The sequence below is a fragment of the Malaclemys terrapin genome, chromosome 2, assembly GCF_027887155.1.
Source record: "Malaclemys terrapin pileata isolate rMalTer1 chromosome 2, rMalTer1.hap1, whole genome shotgun sequence".
NCBI lineage: Eukaryota > Metazoa > Chordata > Testudines > Emydidae > Malaclemys > Malaclemys terrapin.
This window is the reverse complement of record NC_071506.1, coordinates 113,996,140-114,013,237: the sequence shown is the minus strand read 5'-3', so window position 1 is coordinate 114,013,237 and position 17,098 is coordinate 113,996,140. Positions and strand designations below refer to the sequence as shown.

The following is a 17,098-nucleotide window of genomic DNA, read 5'->3' as shown; positions in this document are numbered from 1 at the left end:
AGAGGCAGAAACCTATTGAAAGGTCATCTGTGGTGGAAAGTGTATCAGAGAAATTGAAACAAAATGGCATCTGATGTTTGTTCAGTTAGTTAATGGAAACTGAATTCACTCTCAATTTGAGAAAGAAGATAAACTAAAAGGTCCCTGCTCAAGATGCTAAATCCAATATATATCCATTTTAGGAAGAGATTTGTTTTCCTACTCTCTTTATTTTCTACAGTGATGACATTTCACCAGCACCGAATCAGAAAGTAAAGGAATTACACAGGCAAGGATCTCCCAATTTGACTTTGTTCCACCTCATGGAACTTTCAAATAAAAATAAATAAATACTGGTGTTTACTGTAAATAAGATGACAGAGACAGCGTAACCAAATGGCACATTAATATAATGAAATATCAAGAGTGATTATCTCCATGTGAGGAAGAATTGCACAGCCACCATTAAGCATGAAATCATTTTGAAATAATTGTTTCCTAGCATCTACAAAATAAGGCCCCTCCTGCAATTGGCTGTTCTTAGGTACCCTGCCTGGAACCCCACTGAAGTCAGACGTGTGCCCACATGCAGTTAATTACATGATCTGTGAATATAAGTTTACAAAAAACTTACCATGAAAAGAGAAAGAAAAATGTAGGGGAAGAGCCACAATCTGCCCCTAGATCGCAATTCAACAACGCAAATAATGCTCACCTAACTTAAAGCTAATGAATATTCCCATTGATTATTTACAAAAAGAACAGGAGTACTTGTGGCACCTTAGAGACTAACAAATTTATTAGAGCATAAGCTTTCGTGGGCTACAGCCCACTTCTTCGGATACCCTTTCTGGTATAGGGTGGTATTTATGTGACCATCGCTTATTAGCACAGTAGTGTTCAGGAAATGGACCACTTGTGTGGATTGATCTAGGCTGAGGTTTATGGTGGGATGGAAATTATTGAATCATGGTGGAATTCCTCAAGGGCTTCTTTTCCATGGGTCCAGATGATGAAGATGTCATCAATGTGTTCTAGTACCAGAAACCTACTGACCGCTACACTTACCTACATGCCTCCAGCTTCCATATAGGACACACCACACAATCCATTGTCTACAGCCAAGCTCTAAGATATAACCGCATTTGCTCCAATCCCTCAGACAGAGACAAGCACCTACAAGATATCTATCAAGCATTCTTAAAACTACAATACCCACCTGCTGAAGTGAAAAAAAAAGATTGACAGAGCCAGACGAGTACCCAGAAGTCACCTCCTACAAGGCAGGCCCAACAAAGAAAATAACAAAACACCACTAGCTGTCACCTTCAGCCCCCAACTAAAACCTCTCCAGCGCATCATCAAAGATCTACAGCCGATCCTGAAAGATGATCCCTCACTCCCACAGATATTGGGAAACAGACCTGTCCTCGCTTACAGACAACCCCCCAACCTAAAGCAAATACTCACCTGCAACCTTGCGGATACAGGCTAACACGGTTGCTACTCTGAAACCTACCATTGATTATTTAAGTACCTCACCGAATCAGAGCCTTAATCTTTAAAGTCCTCACTGGGCCCAGATTACAGCAGGGATACCAATAACCATGATTTTCCAAGACTACTGTTCACTTCTGGAGCATTGGAATTTGCTAGGGTTTTTTCAGTAAAGAAAGAGAAAAACGGGTACTTTCAATTTGAATGATATTTTGTTCTTTCAAAAGTCAATATTGCTTAGATATTGATTACCAGCACTGACTGGATCTATGAAATTCTGTAAGACATAGATAGATAGTAGAGTTTAGGATGGGAAATGATGCAGACTTTTTTAACTAATTGGAAAATTGAGGTAGGCAGGATATAATATTGGGATTTAGCAAGGATGTTGTGGGGTTAACATTGCAACTCCGACAGCTGCGCTTTAAAAGAAAATCCTTGGGGTCTCTAATAGCCACAAATGGCCAGAATCATATTTTTATGGCCCTTTTAAAAGACAACACTTCCAGCAGCATTATGAGACAGTCTTTAATGATATGATCACACACTATTTTTTCCAGAGGACCCCCTGCCTCATTCAGTGCTCCACTGCGCTGGGGGTGATCCAGGGTTGCGTGAAGGAGACTGTTGTCTGGAGGACTCCTTCATTTGCTGCTTCATGAGGCAGGGGACTACAGGAAAAGAAAGGATGGTCTCGTGGTAATGGTAGTTGAATGTCGCTCTGAAGTATGGGATTCTATCCCTGCCTCTATCAATGTTCCTATGTAATTCTGGAAAAGTCACTTAAACCAAACTTTTCACAAGAGGTCACTCATTGTGTGGGTGCCTGACTTGAAATCCAGATTTGCAGAAGTATTGAGCTCTGCTTTGAACATATAAAGCATTGTACAGAGCTGTGATAGGAAGATGGAAATTCCATTTCAAGAAGATTTTGAGATTTCAGCCTTTGCCTTTGTTCTGATTAGGAACAACCCCCCCAAATTTTGAACTTCTCTGCAAGAGAAAATTTAAAAAAAATTGTTTCTGATGGATTGAAATGTTTTGTTTTGAGTTTGCCTTTTTTATTATATATTGTGTTTCATAGTATACCTTTATTTTATCATAGAGAATAAATAAAAGGTTATAGAGAAAAGTAACTTCAAAACAAAAAACTGAAACATTTTGCTTTGAAAATGTCATAGTGAGATGTTTTTTTTTCCAGCTTACCTCCGAAATGAATTTTCAGCAACATTTAAACAATTTTGTGAAGTTTTCAACTTCAACAAAATTGCAGTGACTGACAGAAAATGGTTCCATCAATGTTTTTTCCAACAAGCACTTATGCTATATATTGGCAAGTGTTCTAAAAAAAAATCAGGTCCCAGCCTCTCAAATTGGGCACCCAAAATTAGTGGAAACTTTTTATCTTCATCCCTCTGTACCTCAGATCCCCATCTGTAAAATGGGAATAACAACACCGCTCACCTCACAGAGGTGTTGTGAAAATTAAGTAATTAATGTTTGTGAAGCACTCAGACATTGTAGTGATGAATGCCTACAGAAAACCCCACAAGCAAATTAATAATTCTGTCTACAGAGCGGGATTTGAACAGTGTTTAGTAAATAAGGCCTGGAGATATGCACTGAGCAGAAAACAAAATATTAAATGAGCACTGCCCATCCTGTGCACTGAATGAGGCGGGGATCCTATGTAAAATATATAATGTGCTCATGGAAAGAAAGACTGTATCATAATGACAGGTTTCAGAGTAGCAGCCATGTTAGCCTGTATCCGCAAAAAGAACAGGAGTACTTGTGGCACCTTAGAGACTAACAAATTTATTAGAGCATAAGCTTTCGTGGACTACAGCCCACTTCTTCGGATGCAGTCCACGAAAGCTTATGCTCTAATAAATTTGTTAGTCTCTAAGGTGCCACAAGTACTCCTGTATCATAATGCTTATGCACAAGGGGATTGAATTAAGATTACACCGCAACTTTAACACTGGCATTTGCTAACTTTTAAGGGCTTGAATTTGCAAACATAATGTTCTGTTAACATAGTTCTTTGTGTGTAATGTATATATATGTGCTATGTATACTATTTTACATAAGCAAACAAAAAATAAGTTCTAGATATAAGGCTATTAGATGCTTAGGTTACTTACCACACAGAGAATCTATACTTCTCTAATTCCTCCAGATAAAAAGTATTCGGTGAAGATGCTTCCCCTTCTCCCGCAGCTACACTGATTCCAGGACTTGATTTGCCTTGACACTGTTGGTCAATTGGATCACTTTGATTCATCTTTAAAATAAAAGATTAATAAATAAAACATTAAATAGCTGCAACAAAAAAGAAAGCATAAACCTTGTTTCAATTGCCTCTTTAAATTATTACACATATTCAGAATAATCAGGACATAAGATTATATCAAAGTAATATGAAAGCTGTAACACATACTGACAAAAGCCAATAAATACAAAGTTAGAATTGCCATTTCCACCTTAACGTTAACTTCTATCAGTGGGCCTGATCCCTCACTGTATTACACTGGTGTAAACCTGGAGTGAAGCAGTGGTGACTCAGGCCCAACATGCTTACCGTATTATCCAAGAAACTGGTACACATCCATTATTAAGCCCAATTCTGCTATAGAACCCAGAGAATGATGCAACCTGCTTCTGTCTTCCAACTGCCCTGTTCTGCTGTCCTGTGAAGAAGTGGATTGGGCCACAGTTCATATTTCCTCACCATTCCCATTCCCTTTGGGAGTGCTAGGAGGGATCCTTGTATGCTGCCCACATTCTCTCCATATGTTTTTAGTTCTGAAGGGCTGAGGACTGGAAAAAAATCCATTGGACTAAGAGACTTAAGGAGCTTCACCAATTTAGCTCACCAAAATGAAGATCAAGAGGTGAGTTCATTATGGTGTATCAGTACCTTCATGGGGATAAAATACCAGGCACTAAGGTGTCTTTAATATAGCACAGAAAGCATAACAAAAACACATGGCTGGAAGTTAAGTTAAAGCCAGAGAAATTCACTTAGAAATTTTATTTCTAACAGTGAAGGTGATTACCCGTTGGAACAAACTACCAAGGAAAGTGGGGGACTCTCCACCTCTTGAGGACTTCAAATCAAGCTTGGACACCTTTCTGGAAGACATGCTTTTTGTCAAACACAAGTTATTGGGCTCAGTACAGGAGTAACTGGATGAAATTCTATGGCCTAGGTTATACAGGAAGTCAGACTAGATGATCAGGTCTCTTCTGACCTTAAAAATCTATGAATCTATGAACACAGTAATTAACTAGAAATCATATTTTCTTTTATAGACCTTGGAGGCCTCAGTGGGAGTTTTGCTGGCATAGGACTGCAGTATTGGGCCCAGTAAGATCTCCATGTATTTTGCTAAATATACTAATACAGAAAATTATTACTACCCTTTTTACTCAATAAGCTATTATGGTCTAACAGGCAATTCTGTTTAAAATTTGATTGCATAGACTGCAGCTATCTTTTGCAGTTTAGTTTAGGACTCATTGACATAGCTGACTGAAATTCAGATCCATGTCAATGGTATGCTGAACATGGATATAGATAAATATGATAAAAATCATTATGATATTTTCAGTGGTCAGTTGAAATACTGCCATAGAACATGGCTGCAAAGATGGTTTAATATGAATTTGTATAGTTAAGGTATGGTAGAAGTGGGTTTCATACTCAAAGGTGCCTTTAAACATTAATATCATACAGCCATGGAATAGTGTTGTGGACTAGCTAGGCATATCACTGCAAGAACTCAGTCCCTAAAAACAGTTTGAGATTTCATAAAAGGTTGTGTGGGCAAAGTATGTGAGTTGCACTGACATAGTTTCTGTGATGTTACTCCTTGGGAAAATTAAATCAAAAATACATTACTTAAGATACAAACCAAAAAGGCATTAAAAAGTATTACACATGCATTTCATTGGCCTATATTTGATCATTCACAAACATAACTCAAAACTAAACATTAATTCAATGGCCTGAGGATGGGCATGCATTTAATTTCTCACAAAGATCATATGACAAAGATGGCTGTGTCCTTAATGACCATCACTTAATAATGTAATTGTATGCCACACCATGGTGATAACAACATAAAATAAGGTGCTACCATTGCTCTTCACTCTGACCCAGAGCAGATTCTATGTATATATGTAGCCCAGCTGCTTCCGAAAAACATTCCTTCTACTAATGTAACCTTTTCTATTGTCCACAACAAATGTTTGTTTTAAAAACAATAATGGCAACAACAGAACACAATGTAAAAAATAGGCAAATTTGTCAAATATTTTTCTTAAAGATGAAAAAAAAGGAGGAAAAGAGTAGACCTGTTAACAAATAATGAACTGTGTAAAAATTGCTGATGCAATGATTGTCAAGAAAATTCAATTAGGAATTTATTTTAGGAGAAAATTCTATTACCAGGCTCTGAAATGGGCTCAGGTAACAAAATTCAGACCCTGCATCTTGATTTCAAACATCACAATTAATTGGGGGTGGGGGCGGAGGGGGGTTGGATCCAGATGTTTTCACTGAATCCATTACGAAAAAAGGGATCATTTAAAAATTTTAAAACCAGATTTCAAATGCCCAATAATTCATGTCAACATTGCTCTATACAGAAACCCCTTCTGTGCTCCAGTACCCTAACATAGGTCCTAATTCAGCCAGGAACTTAACCACATTCATAAGCACAGTCATCCTATTGAAGTCAATGGGACTACTCAATACTAAATTATCCAGGTGCTTAAGTACCTTGCTGAAATGGGGCCACTATGAGGTAGGGGTTTGGAGCCAGCCACTGGTGAGGTTACTAGAACACCATGACTCTCTTTTTAAAGGGAGCTGGTTATTATGGGGTTGGAGCCAGCCCAGATAGTTAACACTTCCCTTCAGTCTGTCACCACAAGAGCTATGCAGCTTTGCCCCTGGGACCTGGCCCTCCATTTCTAAAATGGCTCTTGTGGTTGTTGCTCTGCTTGTTTCATGCCTTTCTCGCCTCCCTAAAGGGGACAAATTGCTTGAAAACTCAGTGATTTGAAACAGGGGGGGATTTTCCGTTCTTTCCTCAATTTCTTCTCACCGGGAGGGAGATGGATGGGGGGAAGATTATATGGATTTGGACTTTTTTCAATGCTCAATGTTATTGTACTGTTTGCAAATCCACCTTTAAAATGCTGCTGTTCTGGAAGCATTAATATGTTATCTCTGTTTTTGAAACCATATGAAGCAGAGGAACAAATTATTCTGAGTACTGTTTATACATGATCAATTATTTCCCCCATGGGACATTAAACGCATTAAAAATATTTTATAGTAAATCTAGCCCAGGGTAATTTAGCATGGACACATTCTCTAAACTACAAATGTCAATACTCAGGAATGACAGACATGTGGGAAGCCCCACTGGTATATTCTGGCCTGAGACTATGAATGTGAGACTCATGTGTGGTTTCATGGCAATGTGTGCCCATGTGTTTAAATGGCATTGTGCCTATTCACAAGTTGATCAGATCCTTGGCCAAGCAATTAGAAAATGACAGTGTCAGCATGTCTGATACCACAGGTGCTCTTTCTTTCAGAGGGATCCCCTCTTATCTGACAGTATGGTTGTTTTTCCTTATTCGTGCCTTTGGACACTTACATGCAAAGAAAGAGGGACTTGAAGCTTATGGATACAAAATAAGACAAAAAATGCCTGGTACACACTTTATGAGGTGTCAAGATGAATGCACATGAAAGTACAACTCTTAGGCCCTTTGTATGAAGATAAAACATGTGGAAGACATTGACACTCAGGGACTACCTCAGTGACAAAGAAATTAATTCAAAAGAGACCAGAACACATGGCCCTAGAAGAGGGTAAACACCCATAAGGCAGAATCTTGATCAAACCTTAAAAGAGGAAGGTTTCACAAAGAGTAAAATGGTGATCCCTGGAATAAAAGGAGGAGGACTCTTTTGCATCCGTTCCTCTCTTGAACTGACCTGTTTAGATCAGATATGAATAAAGTCAAATTAAAGTAAAGGGAGACAGTGTTGTCTAGTGGATAGATCACAGCACTGGAACTCAGGCAAACCTGTGTTCCATTCCCACTGGCCTCTTGGGTGATAAGTCATTTCACCCTGTGCCTCAGTTTTCCCCATAAGAATTCCACTGATCATATGGGTATTGTGGTAGCTATAGTCTGATCCACAACAATAACTTTAAAAAAAAATTATCCTCTGCAGAGAACAGGTAGAAGCTGCAGTAACTAGAGCCAATAATTTGTAACAGCAGAGCAAAATCAGCAAAGAAAATAAAAATCTAATACTACGTCAAAGGGGGGAAGGTAACTTATACACTGATTGATTTAGCCAGTCTTTAGCGGCTCAGGAAAAGGTGTGTTCTGAGCCATAAAGGTTTACTGGCATATTGGAATATCAGCTGCTTTCCTTTCCCTTGTGCACAGGAAAACCTACTTAGAAGACCAAAATACCTATTACCTGTATCAGCAAATGTTTTCTGATAAACTTTATTTAGTAATAAGAGAATGGTATGTGAACCTTAAAGAAGAGCATAACATTTTTCTTACCTTGTAAGAGATACCTTGGTCTTCTTTCATTGGGACCAAATCATAATATTTATGTGAACCACTTGAGATAACTTGACAAGGATAACTTCCTGTAAGCAAAAAAACACATATATCATTTCATATAATAAAAAGGCCTGAAATGGAGGGGAACTAGTTAGCATGCTAGCCAGGAACCTAGGCAACCCATGTTCAATTCCATGCTCCACCACGACTTCCTGTGTAACCTTGGGCAAGTCACTTGACCACTCTGTGCCTCAGTTCCCCATGTGTAAAATGGGGATAATAGAGCTTCCCTTCTCACTGGGGCATTGTGAGGATAAATGCATTGAACAATGTGATACTATGGTAACAGGGGCCATATAAGTACCTTGGATAGATAAAAATAAAGGACACAAGAACAATAATAGTGCAGGAAACTTTAAATAACACCAGATTTATTTCTTCAGTATAAAGAATGTTGGTTACTTTGTTGTGTAAACCATGGGCTCAATTCTGCTACCTGCTGAGTGCCACTGAAAGTAGATCCAAAGCGCCAGCATTCACATAACAACAGTTGCTTAGCATCACTGCAAAAGGGCTTGAATGTAACATGGTGGCATATGCAGTGACCAGCGATGTGAACAAAAATCTCCAACCACATTACTCTGAGCACTGGTGAGAAGGGGAGAAGTTAGGGGTGAAACTGGAAAGACACAACACAACCAGGGCAGACAAATGATATGCTTAGTTATTATTTTTACATTTTTTCAGTTACTCCTATTGTCAACCAGTAGTGGCTAGTCAAGTGTGTTTGAGAGCTCAGTATATACATACGCTGCACTTACATAGTAATTTATTTGCACATGCAGATGTACGTGTGTTTGTGTGTGTATAGAGTTTTATATATTCACACACCCACGGAGCTCATGATGTATATGATCAGATCCACATATTGTAAATTGTCATAGTTCCACTGAAGTCACCTATGATAACTTACATCCATTAAGAACCTGTCCCACAGTGTGTTTGTGTGTCTGTACATACATACACACACACAAACTATGAACATACATACACACACATACACTATATCATGATATAGATGGTATATTATGAGTACTCTGCATATATTACACACACATATAAACAAACTAAAAGTGTATATGGGGGATGATAATATATATTTCCAGACTACACACTTGGAATTATAGGTTATTGTTTTTTTCTTTGTTGTGCTAATGTTTTAATTTGCCATATTTTAATGGTTTACCAAATGAACTTTGCAGAAATAATTAACAATTTGTCAATGTTCTTTGGAGAAATATGAAGAAAAAAAGGAAGTAATTACTTTTGCATAAAAACAGCCAGAAAATAGCAAAATAAAGAAAACAATAATATTGAAAAATTAAAACTTGGAGTTGGAACCAACTCAAAATTGTTGTTTAGTCATGTCTCGTGCCTGTTGTATTTTATTTGTGAGGCTTTGAAATTCCATTCTTCTCTTTATTTTCTGTACCAGTGAGCTCATTATTTTAACCTAAGATAGATTCCTCTGAACAATTTTTGCTAAGTAAAAACACAGTGTAATTCTTCAGTGGCTGAAACAGTGAGAAGCAGCTCAAATTAAAGATCAAGAAAATGCAAAGAAAAAAAATTGTATAAAAATAAATAAATAAAGGGAAAGACGGCAAAATGCTTGCAATTAGACAGGATGAAAAATCTAAAAAGAAATTAAATTTAGTTGTAATACATTTCCCATTCTTTTCTTCATGAAAATTACAACTGAAGTGTTTTTTTTCCTGTAATTTAAATGTTAAGCTGCCAGATGTGTGTCTCATGCTTGAAGAGTCGAAGCTTTGCATTATTTAGCATATTAAGATTCACAGAATTTAAAAAAGGGCTCCTTTGTTGCCTGGAGGTTCTAATTAAGTAAACCTTAGCCTGGTACATTTAAAACTTGCAATACAAGAGATTTTGCTTCCTTTTTTTTTTTTTCTGCAGCCAAGTCAAATCAATATAATAAATATGGAAAATACTTAAGATGATATAATTTTTCTTTGGCTTGAGGAATTAAATCTATCTATTATTTTAAGAAGTTTTTAATAGAGGCCAGCAATCAGAAAGACATCTAAAGGCTCCAGTCTACTTTTTAATCATAGAAGTTGTTCTTAGTTACTGGAGGGAAATGTGTCTTATAAAAACTGAGCTATGTAAAAAAAATTCTTCCACGCACAAACAAAGTAGCTCCAAGAAGGAAACAACAAGAATTGCACAGCTCTTCTTTATTAAACTGCATTTTGCTTTTTTATAACACTTTATAATTGACCACAAAAACACTAATAAAGCACTAATTAGTCACCATATCAGCAATTTGATGGTTGAAATAGTTGGAACAGTTATACTGCAAACCATAATAACACAGAAATTCTTTTGACACACAGCATCCATAAATCATGCCCTTAAATACTGTTATTTTTGCTATTTTAGAAAATGTCAAAGGTGTCAACTTTTTCCAGATATACCACTTAGCAGTGACTCAGTAAATTGACTCAAAATACATTCTGCTCCTGACAGTTAGGGGCACACAATACAGTTCCCAATATATATGAACAATTTGAAGAAGAGAACATAACACAAAATAGAATTAGCAAGGACAAATATTACCACTATGCTAAAGTTCAACTGCTGATGTGAAATTTCTATGTTCTCAAAAATACATGTACGAAGTTGGAGAAGTACAATTTTGCTAGGCTCTAATTAAGACAGTAAAAAATATATTTCAGCCACACTATTATAAATCTATGACCAAGTACTCTTACTAAGAACACTAGCAGATTCCAGAATAAAAGTAATGGTGTACATTTGAATAAGTGAAAAAATGAACTGATGACACTTTTTCGCTGACAATGTAGACTGGACATGTTAATAGTAACACCTGGACTCAGAGAGGAATGGTCAGACAAAGTTAATTTCTAGACCTTCATAATGCTGGGGGGCAATCTCTGATCTCGGTGATATAAAGTACTGAAGAGCCAGTTTAAATTCTACACATCTCACACTTAATTTGGGACACAAAGTGTACTTCACCTATATCAAGTTCCTCAGCATGCATGGGGATCCACATATTTAAAACTGGGGTGGAAAGGGAAGAGAGGGTCAAAGCTAAAATGATTTTGCTGCTTAGTCGTGCATATCGGGCATCAGCTGTACCCCATGCCTCCAGGAGGAGATGCCTATGGATAAGCCTTGGTAACGAAAGAAATATTTTGATTCCTTATTCCCTGTTGGAAGCAATACATCCTTCACTCCCATCTGCACACAATGTGCTGTGCTTGATGGATGTTACCCTCTGGGTTGAGTGAGTCAGGAATCTCCTGTGACTAGTATTCCACTTTCTAGTTGGGAGTTCCAATCTGAGGGTTTCTCTTGAAGACCTAACAGTGTAAGCTCTCATGCTGCTGAGAGATGTGCAGGGAGTCTGTGCAGTGAATGCAAATCAGGGACTGTCCCAACAGAAGACACAGTTGATTAAAATTGAGGTGACTATTACACACTTTTACCTCTATGAAAGATATAAGATGAGAAAAACAAAGGTGACTTACTTGATGCAAGCGAAACAGTCAAGATACACAGCATTATGAGGAACAGTTTTTGAAAGTTAAAAATATGGAAAAAAAGAAACAGGATGGTCCTCAGCTAGAAAATGCTTGCTCTCCATATGACTAGAGCTGGGTGAAAAACTGATTTTTCAGTTCATTGGTAATTTTGAAAAGTTGAATAAAAATAGTTTTGGCTGGATGGAAAACAAAAATATTCAAAATGTTTGGCACATTGAAAAGTTGATCAAAATTTTGTTTTGGGGTATAACTAAATATTTCATTTTGACAAAACAAACATATTGCTGAGGTTTTGAGCATTTTTAAACATTTTTGAATTTTTAAAAATAAAAGTAAAGGAAGTTTTGAAACAGTCATTTTGAACCAAAAAAATCAGAATGTTTTGTTTAGAAAATGATAAAGCAAAACATTTTGATTTTTCTGATTTTTGAAGCTTTCTTTTCTAAACAAACAATTCAGCAAAATCAGCATGAATTTGAAAATGTTTTGGTGTCATCGAATCTGCATATTTCACTTAAGAAAAACGTGTTTTGCAAAAAGTTTTGCCCAGCTCTACATATGACCCAATTCTGATTTTACTTATGCTCATTTTACACCAGTTTAACTCCACTGACTTTTTAATTGAGTTACTCCTGATTTACATTGGTGTGAGTCGGAGAAGGATCAGGCCCAGCGTCTTCTGGTTTCCACAACTGTTCTTTCGGTTCTGGAGGCATGGATTTTAGAAGCATGACACCCAGGAGTGGGACAAAAGACGTGGAAGTGACTACCTAAAGTAAGTTATTACTTGAGTAATAGAACAGATCATGCAATATAGACAAATCCTGCTTCTACAACACAGTGAGGGAAATCAATGGGGTTGCAAGCATATAAAAAATAGAAGAATTTCAATTAGTGTTGTAAATTGTTAGTGTATGCAGAATTTGCCCCCATTTGTATGAATTAATCCAATCTTGAACATACGAGGAGTGGATTGGGAGAGAAAGAGAAGGAAACAGCCTGGTTCAGCCATCTGAGACCCTACCTGTGTGGGACCCCTGGCTACAAAGCAAGAAGGACAAATATTCTTCATCTCAAAAGTGTCACTTTGTTCCCTTTAAAATGATGCCTGCAAGGAATTATTAATGGAAGTAGCTTGTTGGGTTTTTTCCCCCATGTAATTACTTTTACATCAGTATGTAACAGTAAAACAGAAACAAGCAGCATGTAAGAAGCCAAAGTACCACAGCAGCAGTATAGTGAGGAATGCTATGATGAAAGCCCTCGGTCTCTTCACCATTGCTTCATAAGTCAACTGTAAGTATACATGTCACCTCTCCAACAGAAACTTTTGCCACTCACACAAATATCAATTTTTAATCCTACTGGTTTCTGACTGGAATAACAAAGATGTTGTGGGGCCGGATTGCTCTGATGGTTTTCGAGGGGTGAGGGCAGGGAATGAGTGTTGCCTTCCTAAAGTAAAAGATTATAATGCCTTCTCCTGAACACACAGACGAGATTTTCATTCATGCAATTATTTGCAGATTGGCTTTTGCATCCCATCTTTGCTTCGCTCACTTATCTACCTTCCTGCCAATGTTTATTTACTTGGAAAAAAATGCGATAATGTAACACACAACTTCCTTGCCTTTATGGATAGTCCTCCATCCCAATGAAAAACCACTGCCCAATATGAATATGGACTTGCACACACATATATGTTTATTCAGCCCAGTGAACAAGGGACATTGCCAGGAATACTGGTGCAGGAGAGAAAAAAGAACATAGTGACCCATGAATATAAATGACCAAATAAAATGAAAGGATGTAAAAATGTCACAGAAATACCCAACATAATCAGATGTTGTCAGTGCACTCCACACACACCTTGTAATTACTAACACATTTGGCCTACTGATATATTTTAAACAGAGAAGCAAACCACATTTGTACCTTTTTGTTGAGGCTTCTTTTGATCCTTCACTTTTAATTTAAACTCATCCATTGCCTCCTCTGCCTAGTGAAATAATTGAGAGGTGATATCATTGAGAGTTTTGAGGGATTTTTTAAAAACAAATGTAAGCAGGTCTGTTTCCAAACGTTTAGTAAATTAGATAATGCGATAGAAAGTCTAACCTGCTGGAAACATTTTAAACTCAACTCTTCTCTTTTCCTCCCAGTTTCTTTTGACACACACTCTTCCCTTCCTTTCACAGCATTAAACTGTTTTCCCACTTCCTTTACAACAGTGGGAATACTTCCCTTATGGGTGTCAGGATCTCTCCAAGAGGTCAAAGGTTGCCCTGCAGAGGAAATGACAAGCTGTGAAATGTAAAAGAACAATTCCTTCCACATGTTTCTTTGCCCAGGGAGCAGTAAGGGCTTGCCAACTAGCATCACTTTGGGATGAGCCAGGTCTTTGCATAGCAGTCCTGTCAAAAGTAATTTACAATTAAAGACCTCCACAACTCTTTAAAACTTTACAATTCTAGTGAGTTTCACAATTATTTACTGATGCTGAATGGTACAAAGTAATGTTATCTTCAACAGCTGAGGAGGGAGGCAAAGAAAAGAAAGGTTGAAAAGCTCTCTCCATTATAATATTAAATGATAAATGATATACATGAAAATGGTACCTACGTATAACATATATCCCCATTATAAACCACAGTTCGGGGAATTAAAAAAAAAATTCAGCTGTTTCAACTTTTCTCCAGTTGATACATGTGGCACACAAGCTGCCAGGCTTGATAGCTGGATTTTCAAACAAAAAATGAGTTAGAAAAATAAGCTAGCTATTTGTTCATTGCACAGGGGTGAAAACAGGTGTCTTTAAAATAGTTTTGAAAGGATTTTGTGGTTGTTGTTTTTTCAATCTTAAGGGAAAAAAGTGTGAACTTTTGAGAAAGGAAAAAATTATAGATAGCTAGTAGAGCTGCATGCAACTTTCATGGTGTGTGTGGGGGGAAGGGGGAGACTGGTCCAAAGACTACACAGGTCAGTGGGAGTCTTTCTATAGTATTGACTTAATGGGCTTTGGATCAGGACTATTGTGACATTTTGTTATGAACCCAAGATCAAAGCCAGGTTCACCTCAATGTTCATGAATATCAGTGAAATTTTCAACAGACCTGGACTGAATTTCTAGTGTGTAGCCTGGCTTATGGTTTTGGTTAGAAACCACAGGATGGTATTTTCAGGGGAGTTCCATTTTGAGTTCTGGGTTTCAGCCCATTTCTAAACTCAAAGCAATACCCCTGAGTGAGAAGCCATGAGCCCTATAAAGGTGTGAACACTACAAACAGTTCTGCTGAATCTTGCGATCTGAAACTACTGAGTTTTGCACAGCTGTGAATGAATCCCTTTGAACTGGCTGACGTGTTCACATTCCAAATATAGGCTAGACAAGACTCAGTCCTGCACTCAGACTGTTGGAATTTAGAAAATGGTGTGTTCCCCAGGGATTGTACACCAGATTTTACAGAGTTTCATGGGAGCCACAAAATCCCACCAATGGTGATTTCAAAATGATGCACACAGTTCTTTATCAAGAGAGCATTCAGAGGTATTTAAAAATGGAGAGGATTGTTTAGAGGGGGGAAACAGACTACAGATTTGACCACAGGCCGTACCACCGGGAAAACAAACAAAAAACCAAACCCCCCAAAATAAGCAAACACTGGTGTCAGTTGCAGTTCATAGATCCCACAGTGCAGGCGTTGTTGGGACTCATAGGTCCATTAGGTTTATGAAATAATAGCATCTATGTTATGGCAGCATCCAGGGTTATGTACACAACAGGCCACATTCTGCTCTGTTTTGCTGGTGTAAACCTGAAGTAATCTAACTGAAAAAATCCTACAATCTGATAACAGCTAGCCAAGTAGGGAGAACAGTGAATATTGCTATTGCTTGGTTAAGAATTGCACAAATGCTATTCTGTGTCAAAACAGCCCTATTATTTTTGGTACCCTGATCCCTCCCCTCAGTTGTTTTTTCACCCACCTGTTAGGTCCTGTGATCTAAACTATTTGTTCTTTGAGGGTAGGGACTAGCCTTATTATATGTTGGTGCGACACCTAGCATATGGAGCCTCAACTTGACAGAGGTCTCTAGGTACCACCACGATACAAATGTTACATGGCAATAATAATAAATTAGTAGCATTACCCTAATGCAATTCAGGAACCACAAAAGGCAAAATTTTATTCTAAATGTCAGAATAGAGAGGGAATCAATGCATATCTGGTTTTAAAGCTGTTTTGTTTGCTCATCTATCACACTGTGTACAAAATAAGCTTCCATATTTTAACAGAGAGGAGTGGTACAGCGATGGGTGAGAAACATCTGAAAGAGTGCTGTTTATGGCATAACAAATGCACAGTGAAATTACCTACCTGAGTTTGAGTCAAAGATCAAAAGGCGCGTGAGCTTGAGAACAAATACAAAAATGACTCATATAACCCTTAAAATATTATATTACTTTAGTGAGGGTGAAAGATCTGCCCCTCATGGGACACCTTTAAGCACGAATGAGATAAGAAGGTCTTTTTCACAAATCAAAGCCCCTACTGCCATTGAAATCACTGGGAGTCTCGCTGTTGACTTCGATGTGAGTCAGAATGGGCTCTGAAAGATGATGTTCTGTTTGTGCCGAATGTATAATTTTCTATGGAGATTCTCATCTATGAAGAAGTTTTAATCTATTTAGAAGAGTAAGTCAGTCAGAACAAGGCCAGTTAGGCCAATTCTGAAAGAAAGGCTTCAGAGCGGGAGGGGATAAGTGCACCAACTTTGCTGGCAGTTTAATCCAATTTTCCTAGATGACGTTTTGCTAAAAGAGCTGTGGTCATCCTCCATTACGTACAACAAACACATGGCCTTCATGGCTAATGAAAGCCCCTGGAGAGGTTTTTGGTCCATTTTTGACAGAGATTCTTAATGCTTCCCTTTGGGAAGGCAAGATGCCAAACAGTATAAAGCAAACAGTGGCAAGAACTTTTCTCAACAAGGCAATACTTAAAACTCATGGGAGTAGAGAGTCTGCTTCCTCTACGACTCCAAACAATGACCAGAACCCAAAAGGGGTAGGGAGAAGGCAGGGCAGTAGCACTATCACCCCTCCACACTGGTCTGTGAAACAGGATGGAGGGACACACCAGTGGAGTCATTAGCACAGTGTAGCCGGTAAACACCCTATGCACCCAAGGGAGCTCTGGGAAGAATTGTCATTCCCTGAAGTGCAATCCCCCACACCTGAGCTCCCCCATGCACAAACCTCAATACATGACTGTGCATAAAATAAGCACAACGTAGCCCTCAACTAGTGGCAGTGATGTGAAGGTTTTTGACTTTACTTTTTAAAAGCAAGAAAAAAATCAGTATTAAGGATAAAATGCCTTCTCTTAACCTGCCCTATTTTGTTTCTATATTGC

General features: G+C 37.9%; 1 protein-coding gene across 1 annotated transcript in view; it reads right to left on the bottom strand.

The window, feature by feature from the left end:
- Positions 1 to 17,098, bottom strand: part of LOC128831272 (uncharacterized) — a 167,654-nt gene that overhangs the window by 63,931 nt on the left and 86,625 nt on the right. Inside the window, exons 12-16 of the mRNA XM_054017589.1 lie at positions 13,800 to 13,966; positions 13,617 to 13,680; positions 8,086 to 8,174; positions 7,406 to 7,498; positions 3,624 to 3,763 (exon numbers count right to left, since the gene is read on the bottom strand). Coding sequence (XP_053873564.1) covers positions 3,624 to 3,763; positions 7,406 to 7,498; positions 8,086 to 8,174; positions 13,617 to 13,680; positions 13,800 to 13,966 — 553 coding nt within the window. The remainder of the gene's footprint in view (positions 1 to 3,623; positions 3,764 to 7,405; positions 7,499 to 8,085; positions 8,175 to 13,616; positions 13,681 to 13,799; positions 13,967 to 17,098) is intronic.